We start from the raw sequence: 11591 nt of genomic DNA, 5'->3' as shown, positions 1-11591 counted from the left end.
GGCTAAACACGCGCATCACCGAGGTGACCCTAGGGGCCCCGCCAGGCAGCAGACTTGAGCGGCTATCGATGAATTCGGCGCGCCGCTGCCTGTTGGATTGGCTCAAGCCTCTCCCGCCAGGCCTGCTCCTCTCCCGCGCGCTCCTGCGCCCCGCCCCCGCCGCCATCTTGGTTCAGGAGGGAGAGGGCCGCGCGCGTGAGTAAACAGCCGGATCCGGGAAGTCGAGCTCTGGCCGTGTCCGGGTGTTGCGGGGCAGAGGCGAAGAGGACGCGGTCGGGATCTTCGCAGGTAGGATGACTGTCGGATACAGCGCTAGGTCGCGGGGATCGCTGAGCCTGCCGTAACCTCCGCCCCCTCGCGGCGAGATGCCCGGCTCCCCGGCTTCTCCCGCCCCCTCCCCCGCTGGTCTCCTCCCCCTGTTGAAAGCTGCCCGGGAAAGTGGTGGCGGGAGCTGGCCTGGGCTAGAGTGCGGTGTGGGCCCGGATGCGTGCTGCAGGTCGCTGGAGCAGGTCACGATCTTGGGTTTGTGCGCATTGGGCAGGTGTGTGGCCGCCGTGCAACTGAGGAGCCGGGGGCGGGCGCGTGGGTCTGGGCCCCTGACTCGTGCTGGACGGCCGCAAGGCTGTTTCCTTCTGCCAACTGGATTTTCTCCTTTTCCGGTCTTTGCTGTAGGGTGGCCGACATGACGGCCACTGGTCAGAGCCCCCTTGCACCGCTCTTGGAGACTTTAGAAGACCCTTCCGCTTCCCATGGAGAGCAGACCGACGCTTACCTGACTTTAACCAGGTGAGGCCGAGTAGGGGTGCAGCGTTCTGGTGCATCTTGGGAGAGAATAGTTATGTATTCTAGAAGTCTGGCGGCCGTGAAGTCCTGGGTCGGGGGCGAATTGCTCGGGGAATGGGGGGGCGGTACTCGGGCTAAGTGACGTCTGGGGTGCTGCTACTGCAGCGCGCAAGGTGTGTTTAGAATGAGGAAGCCTGCACGTGTCTTACAGGCCAAGGATTTTGTAAAACTTGCCCTGGAGATAAACATCCTGGAGGGGTGGTTTTCAGTGTAAACCCTTCCATGTATTGAGACAATGTGGCAGCTCAGAATTGTTTTTTTAATAAAGAGCAGTATCCTGGATTTATTTTAATTGCAATTGTTTCACATTTTTTCTCCTGCCAATTAGTTTTCTGCATTATCTTGTTACTTAGAAATTGCTATGAAAGAGTAACAACTGGTACAAAAAGATAAATACTTAGTAATTTTGTAACTAATGATGGGTTTCCCTGTTCCCTCTTCCAATGAAATGTGTATATGCTGAATACATGTATTCTGCAGGTTTTTGTCTTTATAGCAAATGTATATTGCATTATAGAGTAATACATAATCATTTGCCAGAGCTGGACAAGCTTTAAAAAGATTATGCAATTTTTTTTAGGAAGTGATTATAGTTTTTTTTATGTTTGCTATTTGCATAATTTGTGTTTTTTTTGTGTTTAAGTCGTATGACTGGAGAAGATGGGAAAGAAGTTATTACAGAAATTGAGAAAAAACTTCCTCGACTTTACAAAGTTATATCGGTATCTATTGCTTATTAGGGTTTTGGGAGGGGTGAAGTATTATTAGTTAAATGACAATATTTTTGGGTTAAAATAACTGCAGCAACTGGATTATACTTTTATTATATTATTGGTTTATGGCATATTTATAATGTATCAAATATTTATCCACATGCTTTTTGTCTTTTACATAATCTTACATGTCTCAGCGACATTACTCTTGATCTCCACTTTGCAGGTGAAATTGCTTTAACTTGGTGTAAATTTGCCAATGGTCACTTGAATTCTTATTTAAAAGCATTCATCAGATTTTTTAATATTTTCTCTCTTTGTAGGATTGTACTTCTAATTGTATAATTTTAGTCCACTCTAGGTACCATCTAATAATTTCACTCACCTACAGTTTTTCCCACTGTTGCCTGGTTAAAAACCTTTTATTAAGGTTATTTTTTGAGGGCCCATGTTTTTTGTCCTCACTTGAGAATGTATTGGCCTTCCTTAACACCTAATTTAATTTTTTTGTGTTTAGATGAAGAGGCTGTTTAATTTCCTTTTAAGTTCTTATTTTTATGAACTTGCTTTTGTGCTTTTAAACAGCTATTAACCAGATGCTGAATATCAAATAGTAGCTAAGATTAAGTGTTTAAGACTTTGTTTCTTTTTGGTTGTCTGAACTCATTGCCAAAGATCCTTGGAAACTTGGTTCAGGGAAAAGGATTTAAAGATAAATCAAGCTTCCCTGGTGGCTATCACTGCTGTGGCTTGAGTTAGCCTGGGTTTGATCCCTGGCCAGGGAGGTGACCCACATATAGTGCAGACCTCTCCTGTCTTGCCCCAATTCCCCGTAGCAGTGTATTTCAGTCAATTTGCCTGTTCTGACCCCCCACTCTGTCTCTAATGATTTCTATCACCTCTTCACCCCCCAAAACCTCTGGCCTGCACCCCAGATCTTACATGCAAAATAAATATGTCTTTAAAAAAGATAACTTGTCTAAGAAATAAAGCTAAATCACTGAAAATAGGAATAGAATCATGAAAGATTAGGGTTACAAATAAATGTAGAGTTGGGATGTAACAAGATGAGTTGGGGCTTCTTTGCTTTATTTAAGTTAAGATGTTCTTAATCATTTAGGAAAGATTTTTTTCACTTAAACTATATTTGCCAAGCTGTATTGTATTCGCTTTTGCTCTGAAATTGATTTATAATACTTTTTTTGGTAATGGGTTTTTGGTTTTTCTAGACTCACATTTCCAGTCAAAACTCGGAACTCAGTAGTGCTGCTCTACAGGCTTTGGGATTTTGCTTATATAATCCCAAAATAACCTCAGGATTATCAGGTAGTTAAATATTATTGTAACAATGTTTTCAGAGTTTGTATAAATAAATTATAAGTCTAAACCATTGAGTATTGTTATCTCTTTATTAGTTTCATAATTTGTACTGTAAGATTTCTTTTTTTACAAGATATAGCTCTACATTAAATACGATAAAATTCAGTCCAAGAAAAGTAAACATGTTTGAAAATGTGAAAACTCAACCTATGCCTTTATAAAACACATCTGCCTTGAAAGTTATTTGTTTATAGGGCCATTTATATTTATACAGGCATACACGTATGCACTGAGGAACATGCTAAATTGAAAGGTTCTTTTACATAATAAGTGGAATAATTTGTAATGAAAGCACATGACCTGATGTTTTCGAATAACATTGAAAACATAGAGTTGTTGCTCTATAGTTTGCCCTGTAGTTGGAAATAATCTTTAGAGTTGGGATATGAGAAATAGCAAATGAGGACGTTGGAAGTTGTTATTCTTTTCTGAGGCAAAAGTATCTGCATTTTTTTATACAGTAACTTTAGCAATCTAAAGTGGAAGTTGTTCATTTTGGAGAAAGAAAGATGTAGGCTACGTAGTATGACAAAAACTGTCCACAAGCCTATTAATGAAACCTATGAAAATATCTGATTGCCTGTTTTCTCTGAATTACACCTTCCTCACTAGCCTCAGTTTTGTGTTTTGGGAAGAAGTTTGATAACCCAATTGATTCTATAGTCAGTTCTCTGGATATGCCTTTAAATTTTTGATAATGAAGCATGTCTTATTTTTCTGTTTATATATATTTTAAAATATGTAGAATTATTCTGCATAACTAAAGCTGTTTGTTTTATAGAGACAAACACTGAAGAACTGCTCTCAAAATTGAATAATATTGTTAAGAGTTCAGACAAAAATTTACGTAGTAGGGCACTTTGGGTGATCTCCAAGCAGACATTTCCCACTGAAGTTGTTGGGAAAATAGTGAGTATAGTTTTTCTGTATATCTTTTTCAATACATGCCAGCCAAGAAATTCAAGTTTGTTTGACTTGTATTTGTTTGGTCCTGTCTTTTAGGTTCCTTGCATAATTGATTCACTAGAAGTAATATTTAGTAGAGGAGAGGTGCATTCTGCTGTTGTTGACTATGAAGCATTGAATGTCATCATAAGGTATGTGTTTTAATGTTGTGCAAATTAGAAGGTTATTTTTAGTAAACTTAAAATTTACTTATTTGAGGGAGTAGAATAGACTTTGGAAACTTAATTATGAAGCATTAAAAGAAAAATCACGGACCCTCCCTGTATTAAGAAGCTAAAGCCACTTCCACACAGGTTCGATCCCTGCCCCGAGGTGACCACATGGCACTGCAGACCTCTCCTGACCCGCCCGCTGCTCCCCTCAGCAGTGTACTTCATCGATCTGCCTGTTCTGCTCCCTTCTCTGTGTGGTGAATCCTCTCACCATCCCTGCACCTCTGGCCTGTACCCCAGTTCTGTATCCATAAATAAATAAAATATTTAGAAAAAAAAAAAACAAAAAGAAAAATCACAAGAATTAGATGTGCATAAGTTACTAGGTTGCTATGTTTATATTTATTGATGGAGTCTCAAAAACTTGGTCATGCTATTTGTGCTACATAATAATGATATTTTGAAAATTAACTCTGTTAAAGCTTTTTCAAGACTGAAAGAAATAATATAGACTACTAGGGTGGTGACAAGCTGTATTTAGGAAGGCATTAACAGTGCCTAGCTGTAGGTAAAAGAAACAGTGAAATCCCCTATCTTTTCTCTACCCTTCCCTGCTTCTTAACCAACATGTTAACACCCCAAACTCTTTTGGTAGATTTGTCATATTTTTTGTTATTCTAATGTTTTCCTAAATTGTTGAACTGTTTTGCTTAAACTAAGTGTTCTGTCCTTATTGATGTTTGCATGTTGCCTATTTGCTCTGATTGTCCCTGTAAGAACATGAGGATGAAAATAATTAATATTACATATTTCTGTCTTTTCAAGACAAAACTGTGTTTTTAAAAAAATTATAAAAGCTCAGAAATCTGTAAGCTAACAAGTAAAATTTAATGTATTACTGTGTTTTAACATTTATGTCTGTCTGCTTAAACAGATGCGCCACACTAGGCATATTTTTATGTGTGCTTATTTTCCTGGTGTGCTTATTTTCCTGGTAGTTCAATGATATCTCTCTTACAGGCTAATTGAACAAGCCCCTGTTCAAATGGGAGAAGAAGCCGTTAGGTGGGCAAAACTGGTCATACCTTTAGTGGTTCATTCAGCCCAAAAGGTACATTTGCGAGGAGCAACTGCTCTGGAAATGGGAATGCCGTTGTTGCTTCAGAAACAACAAGAAATAGCATCTATCACAGAGCAGCTTATGACTACTGTGAGTCTTACATTTTTTGGAAACTGCATAATGTTCTGCATCATATTTAGAGGGCCCATAATGGTATAATTGTACTGGAATCTAAGAAATTAAAACAATTGCTTGACTTAATGTAGGCACACTGCTTTTACATTCAATAGGGAAGAGGGGATATGCTCAGTGTTGCTGTGATTTGGGCCTTTTACCCTGTCCCCAGTGAAATGGTAAATTGAAAGGAATTGCAGTTCTTAAAAAGCATTGACTGATTAAGTGTTGTTATTGCATAATTCCGATATGTATTATTTAATACATGTATCTACTGTGTATAACTTCTTAAAAGTTATTACTTGCCCTGGGTTTTAGGATTTTCAGCTTTTGTTCTTGTAGAAAATATTTGAGCACCTATTATGCTGAACATTGTTTCATGCACTCTAAATACAGTAGTGAATGAAAGGAAATTGTGGAGCATATTTTCTAGTGGAGGGATAATAAAGTATAAAGAATATATTAAATGAAAAGGATTAGGGAGAACAGTAGGGACTGTACAGAGAATACCATTAAAGGAAAAGTGAGGTGGTTAGGGGAGAAAAGTTGTTTATTTGTATAGAAATTTGAAGATGTTAAGTTAAAAAACTTTTTAGATAATATGAAATAAACTCAATCCGGGCTGTCAAATCATGAGAGCTGATATGTACTGGGTTTGTATTCATCGAACACTGAGCAGTATGATAGTAGGAATAACTGGGCTGAGGAGGGTGAGGAGTAGGAGATAGAGAAACACCAGGGCCAAATCAAATAGGATCTTAGGGACCATTGTAAGGTTTAAGCTTTCACTGTGGGTTATATTGAAAACCATATTTGAAAGTTTTGAGTCTGGGTGATACAGGTAGTTAGGTTTTAAGAAATTGCACTGCCTATGTTGAGGATAGACTTTAGAAGGAAATGAATGGAGCAGGGAAACTAAGTAAGAGTAAACCAGTGAAAAAAGTCCAGTTTCTAAAACCTGGGATTTGTTTATTTTAAAAATCCAGGACTACTGTTTAATAAAGTTAGTCCAGTATTTAAGTTACTTTATTCTAATGAGTTGATTCATTTTTGAAGAGCATAAAGTTTATAAATTTATACAAAAATTTTCTTAGCTGTCTTATCCATGAAGTTATTGATGTATTATTAAGTTATTAGTGTGTAGGTTAAAACATCATTTGAACTTCAGTAATATTGCATCCTGAAGTTTATAGGTAAAAATATATTCATAGAAAAAGCTGAATTGATCAGTGGAAGAATAACCAGATACATAATTAAACAAATTTTAATGGTATTTACATTTGAACATCTGCTGTAAAACTCTTTCAAGTAAAACATTAGGGAATGCTATTGACTCAGACAATCAATTTGATACAGAATATTTTTTTCCCTGTCCCAGTAGTCACTGGTAAATATTTTTGTTTCATTTGCAGAAATTACTTTCCGAACTCCAAAAGCTATTTATGAGTAAAAATGAGACTTACGTGTTAAAGTTATGGCCTTTATTTGTCAAACTTCTTGGGAAGGTATGTTCACCTTTAATAAACTCTTCAGCTTTCACATGCTATAGACCATTTAATTTCTTAGTTGTAAATATAGTAGATTCATACTCATGCTTGCCATATTTGCACATTTTCACCTGACTAAAATTTATTTGCAAACCCAACATTAGTATTCTTTCAACCACTCATAGGTATGCACTTGTAGAAAATTTGAGTATTTCAGTATGTAGTTTATAGTTTAGCAAGGTTATGCTCTGCCTGTTTTAGTTCTTCAGTGTTCTTTACACAAAATGTTTTTGTGGTTCATTTCCTACCTACTGTATTTTTCATGTGCTTTTTCTGAAGGTTTTTTTTTTATTCATACATGAACTGGCGTGTAGGCTAAAAGTGGGTGGTGTGTATAAGCGGATTCACCAGAGACAGTGGTAAAGAGAACAGGCATATCTACTGAAATCGACTGCTGAGGGGAGCAGCTTGCACTTTGTAAGTCAGCTGGTGATAGCTTGATTAACAGTGAGACTTTAATCCCTGCACCACCTGGTAGGCCCCACATTTCAGTTTTAAGTGATACTCAAGTTATATATGATGAATCATTTAATAAGGAAGATAATGTCTTTTTTGGGGAGAGAAAAATAGGTGTGTTAGATAAGCTTTTTCTGGATTTGTCTTGCTGGGTAGTATTGTAATTTTTTGTGTAAAACTGGATCATTTTGTTTTTTTTTTTTTTGCAATGTAATAGTTCATTTGATTATTCTACATATATAGGGCTGTGGGGTAGTATTTGGAAACAGTAATATTAGTGGTTTTACTGATGGGTATATAATGTTCACTAATAATTCTAAGGGTTGTATGAAACTGTTGTTGAGCCAGTAAGATTGCATTCATGCATCTCATTTTCAGGATTGTTGTTAACATAGGTTTGTTTCCAAGGAATCTTGCCTTATTGTATCATAAGTCCCAGTTGGCCTATGTTGACTTTTGGTAGTAACGCCCAAAATGGGCATGGGTTTTATATTATGCCATGTATTGACAGTTAACAGCTGACTTTTAAGTTCAGGGTAGAATATGTGGCCCTTCCAAAAACTTAGGTCCATAGGCCTAGTGAATATTCAGTATTTAGGTTTTTGTGTAAAACCATTTTCAGTAGAACAGACTAAAATAATAAGCATCTTTCATGCCTTCTCTTTTCTTTTTCCTGTTTGAATAACTTAGTATTATCTGTTTCTTCCTGGGTATGAACCTTGAGCAGAGTGTCTTCTATTTTTGTTTTCTCTCCTTTTTTTGCTTTTTATTTGAAAGTACTTAGTTTTGGGACTATTCCTCTGTGTTCAGCAGATAGACAAGAACTACTACTCCCTGTGGAGTCTTTCACCAGTCTTCTGTTAGTTTTCTCCATGTATATTAATAGTTGTCTTTTTCATTTGCATTGTCAGAATGGATTGTAGAACCTACCCTTCAGACCAGACTTGTCTGTCTACTTTCATGAGCCTTGTGACATTTTTTTTACTTGTGATTATCCAAGATAGGTCTGTAGCCTTACAGTGGAGGCAGTGTGTGAAGAAGCTATAAATGTAGGGATCTCAGAGACCCACAAACTGACTCCACAAACCGCAGCAGGAAAACCTTTGCCTGTTTTTGAATTGGGTTTTTAGTTTGTTGTTGAGTTATATGAGTTATTTTTTATATGCTGGATATTAGTTCTTTATGAATTAATAGATAATTTATGAGTTAATAGATAAGAATTTTTGAGTTTATAGTTTTGGTATTTTGAGTTTATAGTTTTGGTATTTTATCCATTTTGAGTTTGTTTTGTATTTTTCATACAGTTTTGTATAATGTAAGATTTTGTATTAAGACCATTCTTACTCTGTGCTTGACACCATTTTGAATTACCTGGCCATGTATGGTAATTTATTTTGGGGACTCTAATCTTTTGGTCTGTATGTTTGTCTTTGTATTAAATTTGGAAGTCAGTGAGTTTCTGACTTTTATTTTTCCAATTATCTTTCCTTGCAATTTCATAATGAGTTTTGGGGTCATATTTTATATTTTTTGAAAAAAGCTTTTGGAATTTTTATATGGCATCTATGGGTTGCTTTGAGTAGTATTGACAGTTTAGCATTATTCATCCTATTCATGAACAAAATGATCTTTCATTTACTTAGGTCTTAAAATTTCTTTCAGCAATGTTTTGTAGTTTTCAATACATATAAATCTTTCTTTTAACTCCCTGCTTAAATGAATAACCATAGGTTACTTTATTCCTAAGTTTAAGTTTTAAGTCCTTTAGTGGTTGTTATAAATGGAACTCCTTTCATAATTTCCTTTCAGACTATTGGTTACTGATGTGTACAAGTGATTTTTTTTATATATTGATTTTGTGCTCCAACAATACAGAATTAATTCATTTACTCTAGGAGCTTTCTTGTGGGAACTTCGTGATTTACTTTTAAAGATTTATTTATGCAGTGAGTTTCCAACTTTATTATTTTTCCAATTGTGTGTATGTATGTCAGAGGTGCAGGGGGATGAGAGGATTCATCAGAGACAGTGGAGCAGAATATACTGCTGATGGGAGCAGTGGGCAGAGACAGGAGAGGTCTGCTGCACATGTGGGCCAGCTCCCTAACTGTTATCGAATCTGTGCTGCAATGGCTGCTGATAGCTTCATAGTGCTAAGAAAGACTTAACCCCTTGCACCACAGGGAAGCCCTCTTTGTGATTTTTTAAAGCCATTTGTTTTTGTGATTAGAATACATCTGGTTTTCAGAACTGTTGACATTTTTATGTATTTTTTTCTTTGGATTTATTGTCATTTACTCATTTTACCCTTTATTTTCCTTTTTGTTTGTTACTCTCATTTGAATCATCTATAATATTTGAAAATAATTTCAAAGTTTTTCACTTATTATCTCATTTGTGTTAATAGCAGATAGAGCCGTGCATTTCTTTCTCATGCTCAAAGATAGCTCTTTTTTTAAAAGTTTGCTTTTAACCATTCATTTTTTAAATGTTGGTGTTATTTTAGTAATTTGATGAAATTTGGCATTTATCTTATTTTCTCTAATGTTTTAGAAATGTGTTGTATTTTATCTGCTTCATAGAGCTTTATACTTTGTGATTTGGATTTTTGAATGCCCAGACCAAATTAAATACTTTTTAAAACTTCAATTTCTGACACTTTACATAATTAACACTGAATGAGATAAATGACAGCAATGTCTATATTTTCATACAGGAAAATAATGACTTTTTTCCTTTTTTAGACTTTGCATCGGAGTGGGAGTTTCATTAATTCTCTGCTACAGCTGGAAGAACTGGGATTTCGTAGTGGAGCACCCATGATTAAAAAAATAGCTTTTATTGCTTGGAAGAGTTTGATAGATAATTTTGCATTAAATCCAGGTAAGTTCAGTTTTCTATGAATTTTACTTAAGGGGAAAATAACAGCTTTCCTGGATTTTGGAAACAACCTGTCATCAGGTTTTTATGTTAAGAGAACAAATTTGTAGCTAAAATGGAATCTGAAGGATAGACATTATTGAGCAATAAAATATACAATTTCTGTTAAGCTGTTGCAAAGCCAGGAAAGTGACAAATACCATTTGCAGTTCATTTAGTGTATTGGAGCACTTAGTTGTGCTTTGTGTGTACCTGAAATTAATCATAGCAATAGATCCAGATGTTAAACATTATTACTGTTAACAGAGATGTTAAGCATTATTACTGTTAACAGAGAGGTGAAGTCTTTTATCAAAGGTCATATAGTTAATAGGGGATACAATTGTGATTGCTATGAAGTATCAATTACCGTTTTTCTTTCAGGACCTTTAAAACAGAACCTAATATAGTAGGTTAGCATTAATACATAAAATGATTCCCTTTGATCAGTTTCATTATATCCTTCGATTGTCTAATAGAGATGTTTGGTGTCTGTGTGTATAGGAGAAGGAATATTTAGCTCCCAAATGAATCATGAACACTTACCTACTTTTAGTTAATCTTAGTTATAATTAATGCTGCATTTTTACAAAATCTGCTTAGTGCTGATTTCATTGTATCTCTTCCTTCCTTAGTAATCCAAGTTTTTCCCTTTTTAATGTATGTTATAAAGTGATTAATTTTTAAAATTAACTGGTAAAGAGTACATTGCAAAACACGTTTTATTTTTTATTTATGCATATGAGAACTGGGGTGTAGACCAGAGGTGTGGGACGTGAAAGGATTCACCAGAGATAGTGGGGAGCAAAACAGGCAGAGCTACTGAAATACACTGCTAAAGGGAACAATGGGCGAGACAGGAAAGGTGGACTGTGCCATGTTGGTTAGCTGCTTGTTAGGGCATCAAGCTCATGCCGCAATGGCTGACCATATCTTGATAATGCTGAGGCTTGAACCCCTGTACCACCAGGGAGGCCTGCAAACACAATTTTTAATTGGTAAGATCATATTTTCAATGAACTTGTGGTCTGAGGCAGTGTTTGGAGCTAGATGATCAGATCCCATATTGTTAAGCATAAAATGGGAGTAGATTAAATAAGATAAGTAAAATGCTATCTTAATTGAAATAAGCCTTAAAAGTAGAATCTATGACAGGTGTTATGACTTTAGAAGTCACTAAGGATTTAGATGCCTCTCTGTTCTGTCTTCTTCAGTATGACATAGTTGGAGGCAGGAAGACAGAAGAGCAGATAGGAACTATTTCTCAACTAAATCAATTATCTTTGAGGTATCTTCTAGAAACTCCACATATATTTTATCTTAAATATTAAGCAGAGTGCCTAAGTGGGTGACTAGATGAAGATGTTAAGAGTTGGTTACC

General features: G+C 36.3%; 1 protein-coding gene across 1 annotated transcript in view; it reads left to right on the top strand.

Annotated features, from left to right (window-relative positions):
• The first annotated feature begins 207 nt into the window (after window positions 1–207).
• Window positions 208–11591, top strand: part of RIF1 (replication timing regulatory factor 1) — a 47285-nt gene continuing 35901 nt past the window's right edge. Inside the window, exons 1-9 of the mRNA XM_004674660.2 lie at window positions 208–288; window positions 673–786; window positions 1487–1565; window positions 2786–2882; window positions 3718–3845; window positions 3939–4033; window positions 5075–5264; window positions 6701–6793; window positions 10036–10174. Coding sequence (XP_004674717.1) covers window positions 683–786; window positions 1487–1565; window positions 2786–2882; window positions 3718–3845; window positions 3939–4033; window positions 5075–5264; window positions 6701–6793; window positions 10036–10174 — 925 coding nt within the window. The 5' untranslated portion in view covers window positions 208–288; window positions 673–682. The remainder of the gene's footprint in view (window positions 289–672; window positions 787–1486; window positions 1566–2785; window positions 2883–3717; window positions 3846–3938; window positions 4034–5074; window positions 5265–6700; window positions 6794–10035; window positions 10175–11591) is intronic.

The sequence above is a fragment of the Condylura cristata genome, unplaced genomic scaffold (assembly GCF_000260355.1).
Source record: "Condylura cristata isolate star-nosed mole 26May11 unplaced genomic scaffold, ConCri1.0 scaffold00002, whole genome shotgun sequence".
In the NCBI taxonomy this organism is placed as follows: domain Eukaryota; kingdom Metazoa; phylum Chordata; class Mammalia; order Eulipotyphla; family Talpidae; genus Condylura; species Condylura cristata.
Note: the sequence above shows the minus strand (reverse complement) of the source record. Positions and strands in the feature narration are given on the sequence as shown.